The 17,360-nt window shown below is 43.8% G+C and overlaps 1 protein-coding gene and 1 long non-coding RNA gene across 9 annotated transcripts in view; one reads left to right on the top strand and one right to left on the bottom strand.

Moving 5' to 3' along the window:
• The window catches only part of TBC1D1 (TBC1 domain family member 1), a 189,756-nt gene that overhangs the window by 51,780 nt on the left and 120,616 nt on the right, over positions 1–17,360 (top strand). The window contains exon 1 of one of the 7 annotated variants that reach the window (XM_039540599.1): positions 916–1,141. The exons of the other annotated variants lie outside the window; for them this stretch is intronic. Within the exon in view, the coding sequence (XP_039396533.1) occupies positions 1,112–1,141 (30 nt within the window). The 5' untranslated portion in view covers positions 916–1,111. Of the gene's footprint in view, positions 1–915; positions 1,142–17,360 lie in introns of those variants that run through there. 7 annotated transcript variants of the gene reach the window in all.
• Positions 11,577–13,952, bottom strand: LOC120406183. 2 transcript variants are annotated; one of them, XR_005599124.1, is made up of 4 exons: positions 13,836–13,952; positions 13,293–13,445; positions 12,359–12,475; positions 11,577–12,189 (listed from the first exon to the last, which is right to left on the bottom strand). It is a non-coding gene; the product is annotated as an uncharacterized LOC120406183 (long non-coding RNA). The 2 variants fall into 2 exon arrangements; XR_005599125.1 differs by having other exon boundaries at positions 13,293–13,499; positions 13,836–13,951.

The following is a 17,360-nucleotide window of genomic DNA, read 5'->3' as shown; positions in this document are numbered from 1 at the left end:
CTCCCAGCTGAGTAGTGACTTGAGAGGAGAACTTGCTTCTTAATGTCAGTTGATATAAGTATGTGTATATTGATGTAAACGTGTGTATATGATTACAGAGACAAGGTGGGTGAGGTAATATCTTTTTCACCAACAGAAGTTGGTCCAATATGAGACAAGCATTCAGGCTGTACAGAGCTCTTCTTCAGATATGTTTACAGACACTCCTAGCATTTTTAACAGAAGGAGCAGTGGTATGGTAGTTGAAGCACATATGGTTTGGATGGCAAATAACATGTCTTGAGCTGCCTGAAATTCACTTTACATTGATTCAAAGGTTATTTTTGGTTCTACTCTCTGTTAATGTCAGTTTGTTTTTTAAACTAGAGATACTAGTATTTGGGGTTTAATGTCAATAGCTTACTTAGAAATAACTTAAGATTATTTAGGAAACTTGCATTTTTGCTGGTTTAAAAGAGAAGCTTGTTTTTGCTTTCAATTTGTATTTAAAACGTTTATTTGACATTGGCATTTTTCTAGAAAGCTATGTTAACTGTTTTTTTTTTAAACACCAGCTATGAATACTGTCTTTATGCTGAGCTGAGCTACTTAAAAGTTCAGCACTGGTTGGCAGTATAGTTTGTATTTTTTTCCTTTAAATCATTGATATGTTGTTACAGTGCTGTTAAGCGCAAGCACATTTCACAACTTCCTGAATAATCCACACAGCAGCACTCTGTTAGTACTTTTCTGTCTCTCCCTTTTTGTCCAAGTAGGTGGAGTCTCTTCTCAAAGCTGCCTGTGGCATATTCCCCTCCTCCCCTTACCCACCCAGCCCTTTCCTTTCTTTCACTGAATCTCTGAGATAGACTGTGTGGAATCACGAAGTCTCAAAGACCAGTGACCTCATAGTTACTGTAGAGTCTGGGAAGTGAACATGCTTCTTTGCAACATGAGACGGGCTGCCTAAAAAACTGTTTCTAAAGAAGGCTTTTTCTCCTTTTCACAATAAATTAGGCTACTGCTTGATGCAAATGTAAGAGGTTTGTTTATCAGACAAAGGCAGGCAAGAAGTGGAAAAAAGAGGCAGTGAAAGTGGCTAAAGTTACAACAGCGTGTCTGATCTTGTAAGATGTCACCATTGTTCAGCTGGGTGGCTAAGGTAGGAGGAGTTTTCACTCACTTTCTTATGTATTCTTTTTTTTAAAAGTGTAAGAACTACCAAATTTTTTTTACACTGTTAAATCACAGAAATGAGGCATGGGGTGAAGAGCCATATTTCACTTTTTAACTGTGTCAAGTAAAACTAGAAGCACTTTTTGTAATATATAGGTATATGAAATTGTGTTGAGATAAACCGAAGTTATGGTTGTTATTGGATGTTGTATCTTACAGCTGATTTTGTGAAATCAGGCAAAGTATAATTAAAACTGTACTGTAAGTCTGGCCTTATAGCTTATTTGAGTGTAGTAGTTCTTGTTTGCTTTGGAAAAGATGTAATGGCACTTGCACTGTTCTTGTTCAGAATTTTAGCAGTTCACAGTGAATATGAAACCAATTTTGGATGTAGGCAAATAATGTGCAAGTCACCTAACTTCCCCGTGCCTCAGTTTTCCCAAGTGCAAAATTGATGTGACGCCTTCTTCATGGAAGTGTTATGAGGATACGTTCATGAATTTCTGTGTAATACTTGACTGCCTTTGTTAATTTTGTTGCGCTTTTCAGATAAAAGGTTTTGTTTTCTATTCCATCTTGCAAAATATCTTGAAAAAAGAGCCTCTTTAAATTTAAACTCTAGTTATTTTGCAGGCAGTTGCCCCTTATTTGCCAGCCTGGCCTTTATTCTCTGCTTAAGTGGTTATTGCACTACTGGCATGTTGAAAATTACTGTCCCCTCTACTGTCACTGGTCTGGTCCTGTCTCGCCCGCACAGCAATATATCCCCTCGCTTACATATTCTCTGTCTGTTGCATGAACACTCATTTGTTATGGTTGCCCTGGAAATGACATTCTCTCACTTCCATGCGAGCTGTCACAAACATACACAGTCTTATGGACGATTGTTGCCAAAAAAAATGATGATTCTGTTGTGTAAATATTTAAACAATTATCAGACTGGGCTAATTGGGATAACTTGTCAGCTGGACAAAGCAGTGGGTCAAAAAGAAGCTAAGGTTGGAACTTTACAAGGCAGTGCTTGTAGTACATAGGCTTGGCTAGTTCTCAGTAGTAGGTAGCACTGCTGACAATACTCCTATCTGTTTATAAGAATATCTCATGGTTTTAAAATTTTTTCTAATATTTTTAAGTTGTTTTGTGTTTAATTTTATTCTACTTTTTTATGGAAGTTAATCAATATTACTAATTTGGATAGAAAGTGAAACAAAACTGGTGTGTAGAAATTTCTAATTAGGCTGTTAACACAGAAAAGTGTCCCGGCTGCAAAACCAGATCAGCAAAAGCTAATTAGGAGGAGTCTACCTACTGGTAAATACTTATTTACATTTTAAAAACAAACATAAGGTCCTGCCAATCTTTGTAAGCCCTCCCAGCTATCTGCTCCTCACCACATTCTGGTCCATTCCAGAATAAGGAGTGGTACAAAGTGACAAAACTGCCCAGAAAACAGAGCCTTCTCTAACTCTACCTCTTAAAAACAAACAAAATGCCTCCCAATAGAGCAGGTGCTTAGTAGCATCTGTTAAGGTCTCAGTCCTGTAAACACCTATGCATGACAGTAACTTTATTCACAGGAACAATCCCTTTAAAGTAACGTGTTCACAGAATTAGGCCCCTGATTGGGCATTGACGCTACCTCTGGGTACATCTTCCTTGCAGATTTAACCCAACACCCTCTAATTTGGGTGTTGCCGTTAACCTGGCTCCCATCCCCAGGCAGCGCATGACTCTTGCATTTGAGGAGGCTATGTGCAAGTGCAGAAGCTCCCTAGAAGGGGGCGGGCACTGGCGCCCAGACTGTGACCCCACCCCCACTCTGCCTCCTCCCCCTGAGGCGCTGCCCACGCTCCACCCTCCGCTCTGCCCCGAGGCCCCATTCTCGCTTGGCCTCTTCTCCTGATGCCCCCCCACCTGCTGCTCGCTCCTCTCTGCCCCCTTCCCTGAGGCTCAACTCACCACTTGCTTCTTTCCGTCCCCTCCCCCGAACTCTCTGCTGCTTGCTCCTTTCTACCCCCTCCTGTCTTAAGGGTGAGTGACGGGGGAAGGGGGTAGAGAGGGGCAAGTGGCAGGTGGGGAGAACCTAGGGGGAAGAGGTGGAGTTGAGGGCGGGTAGAGGCGGAGCGAGGGTGGGGCCTTGGGGGAAGAGACAGTGGGAGTGGGGCCTTGGGGTGGAGTGCGGGCAGGACCATGGTGTTACGGAAGACCTGGAGTGGACTCCCCTGCCATCTAAGTGCCAGCGAAGCCTTGGACCACCACCGAGTATTCAAATCGGGCCCCGCTCTTCATAAAGCCGGCCCTGACATTCTGGATAAGTGTTTTGTAAGAGCAGAATTTAGTGAAGGAAAGTGGGTAGTTAGGGGAGAAAACACCCCAACCCTGCTCATATGCTTGGGCTTGTTGAAGTCTGTGGGACTACTTGTGTAAGAGTTGAAGGATTGGGCACCTATTGCTCTTCAAAACAGAATGGCAACAATATGTGATGTGATAGAGCAAAATAACAATGGATTGGTCAGGTCGAGAAAAACATAGGACCTGGGTTGAAATCCTGGCCTTCTTGAAGTCAATGGGAGTCAATCAGTGGACCAGATTTCACACCCCTGTACAAACCGTTGGTGTCTCAGAATTTACCAAGACATTTTTCAACTATTTATCTGATAATCTAGTCTCATTTGCTCCTTTGGGCAAAAAAAAGTCATTATCGTTTGCTTGCAGATATTTAAAATGGAAATTTTCAGTTTAATGGGGCTGTTCCTTGGGGTTCTTCAGGTCTGTATATTTCTTTCATGCTGTGAACATTGGTTCATGCCCTCTTTGCTCAGATGTGACGCAATATAGAACATGCAAGGCAAGGTAGAATTGGGCTCATTATATTCTTGTAGCTGGCCCATATTCAAGGCCCTTCATTTTGGTATTTTCCAGTTTGCTCTGAAAAATTCCCGAGTTTTGAAGAAGCTGATGTGTGGGTTTTACCATTTTTTTTTCCACCCAAATTTCACCCCAAACCAGCAGTTTTTTCACAGAGGAAATGGATGCAGCCATGCTGAAGGGATGGGGTCAGGAGGGGAGCAGAAGGCTGCACCTTGTGAGTACTGACCCCCTGGCTGAAGAGAACCTCATCTGCTTCCGCTGCACCCCTACCCTCCTCGACCCTCTGCCTGCTGCTCTTCAATTTTAGTGTTTACAATTTTCACACTCTTTTTAAAAAATTTTAGAATGAACACTGATAAACTCCTGGGATTAAAAAACAAAACAAAAAAAACCTACTGAAAATAAAGGGCCTTACCCTAACTATACAGCCATAATATATCAAAGTATGCCTAAAACAGCTAATTGATTTAGTTACCATAGTGCCCACAGGCCCACGTTAGGATTGTAACTCCACTGTGTTGTACTGTGCCAAGCACATACATAGTAATGGTCCTTACAGCTGAACTTGTGTTCTGCAATAAATTTGTGATGTTGTTTATTTCCCCACAGCTTCAGAGAAGTCATATTAAAAAAACAAGTGCAATATGCTATTTACAGTTGTCCAGGGTACAACTGTCCAGTTGTACAGTTGTGCAGGGTATGAACACTTCAGTCACTTCATATCCAGTTGTGTTTCTAATTTAACAATAATATAACTACTTCCTGTGTCTTTTTAAGATTATAAATTCTTCAGTGTAAAAACTATCTGTATTTGTGAAATACTATATATATTTATAGTGCTAAATGAATAATAGTTCTTTCTAAAGTGAAGTTCCTGGCTGTATAAGTTTCAGCTTGCAAAGGCTTTCTACTGAATCACTGAAGCCTTTTGGAGTGAAGTTCTTATAAGCATCTGCTTTCAGATCCTTGTTGACCTCCAAATATAATAACGAACTGATTTCCAGACAGACTGAATGACTAGCTGAGTCTAGTCTAGTCTAGACTAGTCCACTACATGCATCCGACGAAGTGGGTATTCACCCACGAAAGCTCATGCTCCAATATGTCTGTTAGTCTATAAGGTGCCACAGGACTCTTTGCTGCTTTTACAGATCCAGACTAACACGGCTACACCTCTGATAAAGCTTGCTACTTTATAACTCTTACCAGGGTCTAGCCCAGAGGTGGGCAAACTATGGCCTGTGGGCCATATCTGGCCCGTGGGACCATCCTGCCCGGCTGCTGAGCTCCCGGCCGGGGAGGCTATCCCTCAGTCCCTCCCCTGCTGCCCCCCTCCCCTGTAGCCATGCTGCCGCGCGGGGAGCACTCTGGCCCACCGATCCTGCCCGGCTGCACGGCTTGCGCTCGCCTACCTCACAGGCTTTCCAATAAGCCTGTCCTGCCGCTCTGAGCGGTGGGGTTGGATAAAGGGTAGGGTGTCCTGGGGGGGCAGTCAGGGGACAGGGAGCAGGGGGCGGTTGGATAGGGGGTGTGGTCCCGGGGGGGGCGGTTAGTGGTGGGGAGTGCCAGCGGGTGGTTAGGGGACAGGGAGCAGGGGGCGGTTCAGTGGGGTGGAGGTTCTGGGGGGGGCAGTCAGGGGATGGGGAAAGGGGGTTGGATAGTTGTGGGAGTTCCAGGGGGCCTGTTGGGAGTGGGGGTGTGGATAGGGGTCGGGGCAGTCAGGGGACAGGGAGCGGAGGGGGGGGGGGAGATGTTGGATAGGGGGCTGTCCTGGGAGGGAGCGGGCAGGGGACGAGGAGCGGGGGGGTTGGATGGGTTGGAGGCTCTGAGGGGGGCAGTCAGGGAGCGGGAAGTGTGAGGGAGCGGATAGGGGGCAGGGGCCAGGCTGTTTGGGGAGGCACAGCCTTCCCTACCCGGCCCTCCATACCATTTCGTAACCCCTATGTGGCCCTCGGGCCAAAAAGTTTGCCCACTCTTGGTCTAGCCTCTACAAATCTAAATACAACATTTAGATCCCAGCTCAGTCCTCCTTCCATTGCTCACCCAAGTAGTCCTATTGAAGTCAGTAGTACTACCTGTAAGAACAAGGCAAGCACAGTTTTGGGGACCAGATCAGTGGCAAAACAACCGTTAGGTTCAGTGGGAGCAGACTAGAGTTATTGGCCCCTTAGGTAACATGAGACAATACTACAGAGTGGTTTAAACTTTACATTTGACTATACAGTTCATCTTTATTTAGTTCTCTCGCTATCAGCTTTATAGTCTGAAATATCAGTTAGGTTTTAAGCCATCTTGGTAAGAGGCTCAGGCCTGGTCTACACTGAAAACCTCAGGGCTGTGAAAAATTTCACGCCTTAGGTCAATCTAACCCCACTGTAGACTCAGCTAGGTCAACAGAAGAGTTCTTCCATTTAACTAGTAACCACCTTTTGAGGGGATGGATTTACTACAGAAACAGAAAAACCCCTTTGGTTGCTGTAGTGCTGGTACTGTAGACATACTGCAAATGTGATGAAATGGCTATTTTAGGAATGCACATTAGAGATGAATGTGATTGAGAATACTCAGTCTGCAATTCAGCACTGAATTCCCCAGACACCAGTGGCTTTTGGGAAAACCCAGCCAATGCTGAAATAGCACTTGAGCAAAAGAAGTAAACAAATATTATTCACTCCCTAGCCTCTGCAGACAGCCTCCTTTAGCTTCTGCTTCTTGGACCATCCACAACAACAGTACGAATTACATATCAACATTTTGGGGATCATCACCTTTCACCTTCCTCTGCTCCAGCCTCACAAAAAGGCCATGCAGGTTTGCCAGGTCCAGCGTCCATCAGTGTCATGGATCAGTTCACAGGATTGCAGGAATGTTGCAGCTTGTGTTTCTCTATTTCTAAAAGTGTCATCGTCTCTGAGAAGCCTCTACCCTAAAAAGATGTTGAGAATACACTGATCCCTGTGTCAGCTAGTAAACCCTTGCATTCTCAAAAATCAAACACTTTTGAAAAGACATCTCAAAGGTTGATGGACTTGGGGCAGTATGTGTGGCACAGGCATTGGTGAGAGGATGTAGGAGGTAAATCTTCAGCAGAGATCCCGTTAACCAAACTATAGCCTGAAGTAAACTTATTTTACCAAGCCAGATGCCCTTAAAACTAGCAAGTTAGAGCTGGAATACTGATGGACCTATAAATGGCAGAGGTATATTATCAATACAAAAAACGCTGAGTTCCTTTGCTTGCTTGGCATACAGAGATATGCAAAACCTGTGAGGGGACATGCCCTAAACAGATCTTATCAATTAACTCAGATGCACAGGATAGTAATTCAAGGGAGAGAAGCTGTGAAGACTTATGCTTTGTCTACACTGTACTTTCATTGTTAAGACTTGTCGCTCAGGGGTGTGAAAAACACCCCCAGCCCACCACACCCCGAACGACAGACAAAAGTTTTAATGATGAAAAGTGCCCGTGTGGACAGTGCTTCCTTGGCTGAAACCACTCTCCTGTCAATGAAGCTACTGCTCTTCATTGGGGGTGGTTGTATTTTATTGCTGGGAGACCTTTCTTGCAGCAAGAAAGGATTTGCAGGAAGATCGTTCAAAAGCTGTGAAGTTGCTTCCCTAAGAATAGGGAAGAGGTTAATAGGTATCTTTATCTGGTAAGGTTTTTATAACAGATATTCTGCCTCAGTTTCCACCGTGTCCTTTTCTGTGTCATGCTACTGAAAGGCTGAGCCAATATTCTTGGGTCAGTTGACTAGGTGCTCAGATACTATGGGCATGAGCATAGCCTAAAACCCTATATAGACTAGAATAGAACCCATTCAGTGGAGTTAGAACAAGATCATACACATACCTAGTAAGCATTGATTAGAGTAAATGGAGTTCCTTCGAGGGTAACTTGCAAAGGAGTTTCTTTAAATTGGGTTTCTGCCATCTCTATTGTTGGTTTGAGGTTTCTTTAAGGCCTGAAGAGTTTATTTTTAAATTTGTGGGGGGAGGGTAGGCATTATTTATTTTATAACTATTGGGAATGAGAAATCTGGTCTTGTGGAGGAAATCTTGGGGTTTTGTAAACTGTGACCAGAATAGAAGAGAGAGAAATTTTGAATCTTTAATAGAGACATCCTCCAAGTGTATGATAGGTATTAGAGCTAAATAAACTATACCAAAACCAAACCAGTCTGAAAAACATCCTTTACTCAGAGTCTGTGGTGACTGGAAAACCAGGGTAAGTCTAGGTATACTCTACGCTCCCCTATAGCCTTTAATTCGATGTGCTAACTCATGTAAAACAACAAACTGGCCTGTCTTCACTAGGATTTTACCTTGTTACAGTTAACTTGAGTTAAGAACATACCTTTTTCCTGATGAAGACAAAGTTTTTCTCACTTCCCCGGTCCGACTGCCAGGCGCCAAGAATTGCCAGATTTGGCAGGTTTCAGGTAAACAGGACTTTAGACTGCAGATGTGCTCCAAAATTCCAGGGGATAGGTAAAGAAAGTGCACACACACATTCAGTAAATATACCACAGAATAGGCAACACCGAGCTAAGTGAACAACCCTTTTCTATCAGATTGACTGTGACTTCAAGGAGCTTCGTCACCAAGAAGTGTTACATTTTGTTAGATTTTAGGAGCTGACTCTGCACATTTGTTGGCTCATTGGTCTGCTGCTATAGCATCAATCAGGTGAGCTCACTGAAGCTGTTGTCATGAAAATGTAGATGGTTCCAACTTCTCTTGAAATGTTGCATACTTCTCTCTTTTTGTTTCTTTGGGTCTTTCTACAGCCCAAACCTCCTAAAATGCAACCAGATATACATAGAAGAAAAAAAGTCTTGCATTTTTTAAAGTATTATGTGTACAAGCTCTATTTTTAAAGACATATTGGTAGTTATCAGAGTTTTGACTTGAAAAAAAGACAGGAATTTCACATTTCAATTAACATCTCGGTGGGAATGTATCCTAGCAGCGTTTCTCAAATGTGGCCACTATGGCTGCATTGTGCGGCCTCAGCCTGCCTGGGTGGTGATTGGGGGAGGGGGGCAAAGCATCATCCCCTTCCCCGCCCTTCCTGTTGCTCCTGGCTGCACCACCCTGCACAACGCTGAAGGAGCAAGGTGAGTTCTTGACCTATGTGGGGAGTGCAGTGCGGGTCAGGCTTCAGTCCTGGGGTGCTTGGGCGGTGGGCTCAGGTGGCAGGACTTAGGGAGCCTGGGTCACAAGCCATAGGGCTTCGGGTGCCAACACCCAGCTCCAGCCGTGATGTTTTGGGTGCTGACCCCTAGCTCTGGCCATGTGGCCAGGCCCACGGGGCTTCAGGCTCCAATCCCTGGCCGCGCAGCAGCAGGCTCTGATCCCTGGCTCTGGCCGAATGGTGACAACCCCTGGCTGCGTGATCTGATCCCCAGCCCTGGCTGCTGACCCCGGGCGCTAGCCCTGGCCACCAACCCCTAGCTTCCAGCCCTGGATGCCAAACTCTAGCCCTGGCTGTGCGGCAGCAGGTACCGACCCTGGGCTCTGGCGAGTGCTGGTCCTGGGCATCAATCCCCAGCAGTGGTTGTGGATCCCTGGCCCTGGCCGCTGACCCCTGGCCCTGGCTGCCGACCCCTTGCTCTGGCCTTGTGGCAGCGGCCACTGGTCCCAGGTGCTAGCCCCCCAGCTGCCGTCGTGAGTGTCTGCCCAAGCTCTGGCGTGTGCTCGCCCCAGGCGCCGACCCCCAGCCCTGACCACACAGCAGCAGGTGCCAACCCAGGCTCTGGCATGTGCTGGCCCTGGGCACCAAGCCACAGCTCTGGGCACATGGCAGCAGGCTCTGACCTCAGCTCTGGCTGTGCAGCTCCTGCCTCCAGCTCTGGCTGTGCAGCTCCGCCCTGGGCTCTGGCTGTGGGCACTGATCCCCAGTTGCACGGCTGCCGACCCTCAGCTCTGATCATGGGGCTCACCACCCACCACCATCACCCCTGGTCCCCACTCCCTCCCCTGGCCCTGCATCCAAACCCCTCCCCCATTGACTCTGGATCCTACTGTCTTAATGGCCCTGCATCCATCACCCCTGGCCCCTGCTGATTCCCTCTCCAACCTATCCATCCAGGGCTTAATATGTCCTGGGGCTTGCTGCGAAAAGTGATATTAACAAACATGCAAATATCACTTTTCACAGTATTGTTTTTATTATTGAGTCTGCAAAAAAAAATAAACTCACATAAGTACATTGCAATAATTTCAATGTCTATATGTGCATATGTATTTATTTTTCCTAAAGTTAATAAAGTATTTTAGGAAAAAGTGTCAATGTGGCCACCAGCAACAGTTGGTGACTGCACTCTGAGGCCACCAAAAATGTTGTTGTGAGAACCCCAGCTATAGGGTACAGCTAGATGGGGAAATGCCTGACTCTTTTATTTGATATGTATTCTTAAAACAGAGGTAGTAGGACACACTGGAACAGAATTCAGACGTGCATTTTTGATGAGAGAACCTATTTTTAAACAGCCATTGCTGTCTTTTGTTCATGGAGTACAGTGTAGTATGTGAAGGTCTGTATTGTATTTTTATTTGTATTCTTATAATACCTAGAAACCTGTTTTACTAAGGGCTATACAAACACAGAACAAAAAGACAGTCCTTTCCCCAAAGAGCTTACAGTCTAAGAAACTGTATATTAAAGATGGCAGAATTGCAATAGGTTTATCTCTGTCACAAGTTTGGTATTGTAATAGTGTAGTTACTATCTCCCATGCACAATTAAAAAAAATTCACATCCATTGGCTTGATAGTTGTGGCTTCAAAACTTGACAATGCTTATCATTATGATGTCATTCCTTGGTGTGGGAGACATGTCCTCTCCTTCTGATCACTCTGGCTGACTGTAGACATTCAGGGAGTCTTTCCACTGGCTTGAATGGTCATTGGATCAGTTCATTGGTTCATTTTTGGGGGATTCTACTTTAGCATCAAAGGTCCTATACCACTTTATCTCTGCCAAATGAGAGCTTTAATAGCCAGGTCATCACTTTCAAAAGTGATTTTTGGATGCCTTTCTTTTTTGGGTGCTTGACTTGAAGCACTTGGAACCTGATTTTCGAAGATGCTGAGCATTCAAAACTGCATTTGAATTCAATGGGATATGCAGTTTTTAAGTACAGTAGTCTTAGGAAAAATCAGGAAGGTCAGAATTTAGGGTGGAATTTTCACGGCAGCCTAAGAGTGAGCTGCCCAACTCCTTCTGAATGTCAATGTGCTCTGGGTGCCTAACTCCCTTAGGTTCCTTTGAAAATTCCAGCCCTAATACTTTACAGAACAAGAAAAATAGCATAAAGGAAAACTTGTGATGTTTTAAGAGACTTGAAATGTTCAAAAGGGGGATGTCTCTTAATCTTAAAAAGGGAACAGAGATTGAGAATTTATTTTGCGCATCAAAGGAGTTGGAGTATTATGTAGATCAAAGGAGGTATCTATTAAGGGGCAAATATAAACAAATTATGGGAGTTTCAGAGATTTTTATAGTCAGAAGTGAAAATTTATTATTTGAAGTGTATGGACAAATGTGTTTGTTTTATTTATCAGTAGTCAACAATGTATTCCTCTATCATTCAGTTTATTTGGAGAGAAACGTTCGGAGGCCCCACTTTCCCCACCTATCCATCAGCTTACCACACTTAATAGCTCTTTCTATGCCAGTCAGCCCTTTATCCAATGTGGGGACACCTTTAACTCAAAATCCAGTCTCCCTACCAGTTATTTTGGTACCAATCACATTTTCCTGGTTTTTTTTGTTTTTTGTTTTTGTGTTTTTAGCGTGGTGGGAAGGGTTATTTTTGTTTTGAAGTTTCTTTTCTCTATGGATGTCATGTGTGAAAGACTCACACAGAAGGAGAAACAGTTGCTGTCAAATACAAAAAGTTAAAAGAAAAAAAGAAATCTATATTCTAATCTCTCAAGTAGTCCTAAGTGGTATTTGTCACAATAGAAAGTTTTTTAAAAATGGTGACAATTGTAATATTTACGTTGATATTGCCCCTTTAAAACCCCAGCTGATGAGCTGGGTGCCTCTTTACATCTGCACTGCAAATAGGTGTGTGGTAGAGCTACATGCACACATCTTTCCGCTCTCTTTTTGCTCTGCAGGATGTTTGCCAAATTATTCCTTTCGTTGATCTGTGAAAAAGAATAGAGCAAGTCAAGTCCTTGATTTATGTTTAAGCTGATCACTCAGCTTGTCCTATGGGATTTTTAAGACAGTTGCACACTTTAATTGGAAGGAGGGGTGGTGTGGTTTTCTCGCCATCAGTGATGTGTGGCGGTGGTGGTGGTGGGATGGACTTACCTTCTCGGTGAGTGATCTTCAGTAAGGTGCCTCTCCTGAAATAATTTGAGAGCCCTGCTTGAGAAGTCTCATCATGTGGCCTGGCCATGTCACTGTCATGTACCATCTCCTTGAGAACTACAGAAATAGTTTACATTAAATGGGAAAACATCATTAGGGAAGTAATGTATTTTTAACTGTCTTTGCTAATGAAATTTAGTTGCTGACAACAAAAAGGGGAGTGGGGACCATGGCTAGCCTCCTCTTTGTGGCCATTGTGGTTACGTTTTTCTCAGACAGTTGAATAGTTCTCATTCAAGTCACACAATGAAAGATTTAGGTTAAACAGCCCTGCTGAATCACAAGGATGTCAGTAAGTTTTCTTGGACTCATTTCAAAATGCAAAATATCGTTCTTTCTCTGTGGTGTTGGTTAAAATTTCCCTACAAATTCCTGGCATAACAAAATGTTTTGCTTGGAGATAAGTACTTGTTTCACTAAATACATTATTTTCTTTCTTCTTGCCTTAATGCACTATGGATTAATACATAGTACATATCAATAATTTAAAACAGCTCTTCATAAATGCCTAGATATCATAAGTGATGAGCACTTCAGAAAGGCGCATTTAGGTGCATTGTGAAACTAAATTTGCAGACACTCCTTTTTTTTTAGGTTATTTTCAAGTCAAAGTAACTTTCAGAAGCTTATAAATTGGGTGATTATCCTGTAATATTTTAGAAATATTTAATCCTAGACAGCAGTCTCTATGAAAAGCATGGATTACTTGTAAAAATAAATTTAAATGAGTGTTTTTAATATTAAAATGCTTGATTAAAGGTCAATAACTTGTTACATCATTCTTCTTCCCAAAGAAACATTCTTGTAAAAACATCTGATGCATTTTTAACCCTTAAAAATATTTCATTTTATTTAACATCACTAAAAGACTTACTAGTGCAGTACTATTTACAAGAAGGTGGTTGGTTCTCTTAAGTAAAACCGAAGGGACTTTTCAAGATGGTTTTGCCCTTGTGAAATAATCTGTTCTTCAGTCATTGCATGATTAACCAGTCCTTTTGGGAGTCTTGTCCTTCTCTGCAGAGACCTGAGGAAGTTCAAATGTGCCACTTAAGTGACCAAGCAGTAAACACTTCCTTGCCTGCAGGAGAATTTAAATATTGATAGACAAATAAGATTTGTCTCCTTCTTAAAACTATCTAGCTGCTAGTTTTATTCCTCATTGTGTGGGGAAACTTCCTGTAATTATGTCACCCTAAATTCTGACCGTCCCAATTTTTCCTAAGACCACTGTACTTAAAAACTGCATATCCCATTGAATTCAAATGCAGTTTTGAATGCTCAGCATCTCTGAAAATCAGGTTCCAAGTGCTTCAAGTCAAGCACCCAAAAAAGAAAGGCATTCAAAAAATCACTTTTGAAAGTGATGACCTAGCTATTAAAGCTCTCATTTGGCAGAGATAAAGTGGTATAGGACCTTTGATGCTAAAGTAGAATCCCCCCAAAATGAACCAGTGGACTGATTCAATGCCCATTCAAGCCAGTGGAAAGACTCCCTGAATGTCTACAATCAGCCAGAGTGATCAGAAGGAGAGGACATGTCTCCCACACCAAAGAATGATGTCATAATGGTAAGCATTGTCAAGTTTTGAAGCCACAACTATCAAGCCAATGGATGTGAATTCTTTTTAATTGCTCATGAGAGATAGTAACCCCACTATTAAAATACCAGACTTGTGACAGAGATAATCCTATTGCAATTCAGCCATTTTTACAGTTACTTAGATACAAACACAGAACAAAAAAAGTGTGAGAAATACCTGGGAAAATATTAAATGTTCATATCTGAGTAACTAAGGTGTAAATTTTAATCTGTTACATGGGTTTAAATCTGGAGTTACGCCACTGGCTTTATTGTGCTAAATTTGGATTTACAGCAGTGTAACTGGGAATTGGACCGAGGTTGCTGGGTGAGAGAAGAATGGTCTCTGGCTTCTCTATTCCTACAAACCCATGTGTATATTTCACTTTTTAAAAAGTCAGTTTGTGTCCTTGGGGCCTTAATTCTATAATATTTGTTAATGATATTTAGGGAGGTGATGTGACTTAGGCTATGTCTTCACTGCAATGGTTCGCTTGAATTACTAGTTAGGTCTGGGCTATACTAAAGACTTACATCGGTATAACTGCATCATTCAAATTTCACTTTTTGCTACTACTGTATATCAGACTCGGATTTGTTTTTGTCCTCATCCAGAATAAACACTAACAAACTGTTAGTGCACATCATCAAGCCCGCACAGAATTATTGTGTGCCAGGCTAGTGCGGGGTAGATTCACACCCTAGCTTGCCACAAACTGAATGTTCACCGGAGACAAGCCCGTGGTGGGGTAAAAGAAGGAATACAATTCTAGCTTTTAAGAAACAGGTTTCTGTAAGACCTGTTACAGAAACATCACCTGGAGAGATAAAAATAGTTCAGCAATTAACACCTTGTTTAAACTCCTACAAACGTGTTCAGGGATGTGTAGGACCAAATAAAGCATGGTCCCTGATCCAAGGAATGCATAGTATCCAAGTACGTGATCATGTAAGCTCTCTATATATGGTCTATTGGGATGTTTCACAAGAGGAGAGTTTGCAGGATGGTCCCCCGGAAAAGCAGATCAGATGCCCAAAGCACTTTGGACCTGATCCAAGATTCACTGAAGTCAAAGTGAATCTTTCCATTGACGTCTATAGGTTTTGGATTAGGCTGTATGTGACTAGGAGATGGCCAGAAGCGTGCAGCAATTTTGGGCATGTGCACTGTATTTATATTTAAAATGTTTAGTAGAGTGGGGGGGTCTGGTACTTCAGGCTTCATGGAAAAAGTGTACTTTGAGGGGACCCTTAAAGGACGAAGGTGAAAGTTGGATCTCATCAGTAATGTTATCTATCAATCAAAACCAGCAAAAACCCCACCAGTCTTTCCTATTTTAGTATAACCCAGAGTACAGTTTTGTTCTATTTCTGGTCTTGTTTATAGTGATCAGTAAACACTTACTTAAGACATTGTTTTTTAGAAGGGACAGGAAACCTTTTGAGTCAGTTTAAGTTTCATGGAGTACTCTCTGCTCACATGACCATATAAAAAGGGTAGTCTTTGGAATGTAGTTCTCATCAGTTACATGGAAAATTCTCAAGCTCAAGTCGCTAGTAGTATTAAAAGGATTGTGATCTGAGAAAGCACGTACTATATCGGTCTGGTTTATTTAGCAATTTTATTAAGCCGTCATTTATAACAGACTGAAAATTTACAATTCCCATTATGACTTTATATGGTAACCAAATAAAACAGGAGTATTTGTTGGGTACACAGTACTTACTGAATAGTGGAGTTTATGCTATTGCTGTCTTAGAGCTATTTACATCACTATTTGTGCTATGACAGGCTAACATATTCCTTGATCTGTGATGATGTACTCTCTTTGGTCTTGTCCACAGAAAAGAATTTTAGAAAAATAAGCTATCTTTGCTAACATTGGTGCAGTTCCACCGCAGGCAGCAATGATGGGTGTCAAGAGCTGTTGTAAAGAGCTGCAGAGAGGAAGCCATTTGCAATGCACAAGAAGAAGTTTTACAAAACTCAGGAACTATGCTACTAGTGCTAACTAGGTGATGGCACCTTAGTTAGTAAGTATTTACATAAATACAGATACAGAGCACTCTTTTTACCGTGGGAACTCTAGTGCAGGCAATGCATCAGCAGCAGCTGCTGGCATCTTAATCACATATACCAGTGTAATTAGTTAATCATAAACTTCTCTCCTTTGAAAAGTTCTGGCCACCCACTCCACTTCTCTCTTTCCATCTTGTGAAGCCAGTATTACTGATCTATATGTTGTATTTGAGGCCAAGTCAGAATCTTTGAGGGAAGATCAAATTGTGTGAGTAGTTTCCTGAGGACTCATGACAACTACCATCCCTGGAAAACAAAGGATTTCTGCAATAGCAGAGCCCCGTGGTAAAAGCCCCTATTTATTTGTCACTGATGGAAATTCAGTTTACATTATGCTTATCAAAGTAAATGAAAATATCTAAGGGCCAGATCTTGCCCTGTCCTGCTGGAAGATTCTGGTGGGTAAGTCTCTGCTCTAGGCATTCTGTTGGCAGGACAGGATTTGATCAGACTAGCTTAGAGGATAAGCTGCTGTTTCAGAAAGCCAGACTTGAGCTGCTGGAGCCATCTACCCAGGGCCGTCCTTAGGCATACGCAGCTGCCTAGCGCACCATGAAATTTGGGGCACCAAATTGCCCCAAATTTCATGGTGCCCATGGCAGCTGCGTGCTGCATACGCGGCAGCACCAGCCCTGGTGACCAGCCCTATCCCTCATCCGGCCCCCCCACCAAGGGGCAGGGCCATCCCTACGGAGGTGTGGGGCCCTGGACAACTCCCTCTGCTCTGCCTCTTACCCTTTTTCCCTGGTCTGCCCCCATTCCACTCCTTCCCCCAGCGATGCCTCACTCACTGGCAGCGGCGGGAAATGGAGCAACCCGGCCCCAGCCCGCTCTATTCCGTCAGCCCCCAGCTGCGGTGCTCTGCTTCACACCACCAGTGAGTGCGGGAAAAAGATCTCCCCCCACACTCACCGGCGGCGGGAAGCAGAGAGATGCAGCCCCAGCCTGCTCCGCTTCCCTTGCCCCGGCCCCAGCCATGTCGCTCGGGTTGGGGAAAGGACTTCCCCCGGCTCTCACTGGCGGCGGGAAGCGGAGCGCCGTGGCTGGGAGCTGGCGGAGTAGAGCGAGCTGGGGCTGGGCTGCTCTGCTTCCCACTGCTGCTGGTGAGTGGGGGATCCCTTCCCCCAAACCCCTTCCCCCGAGCGAGGGAAGGGGAGCGGGCTGCTCCCGGCCCCTTGCTAATCCCCTGAGCCACTCTGGGCCTGTTGGGCCCTCAAAAGTGGCCCCCCACAGCTCCTGCTTCCCAGACCTTGAGGGGAGGTTGGCTAGGGGCGGCTCTC

Source organism: Mauremys reevesii, linkage group 5, assembly GCF_016161935.1.
Source record: "Mauremys reevesii isolate NIE-2019 linkage group 5, ASM1616193v1, whole genome shotgun sequence".
In the NCBI taxonomy this organism is placed as follows: domain Eukaryota; kingdom Metazoa; phylum Chordata; order Testudines; family Geoemydidae; genus Mauremys; species Mauremys reevesii.
The sequence above is the reverse complement of the archived record's forward strand: the minus strand, read 5'-3'. Positions and strand labels throughout refer to the sequence as shown.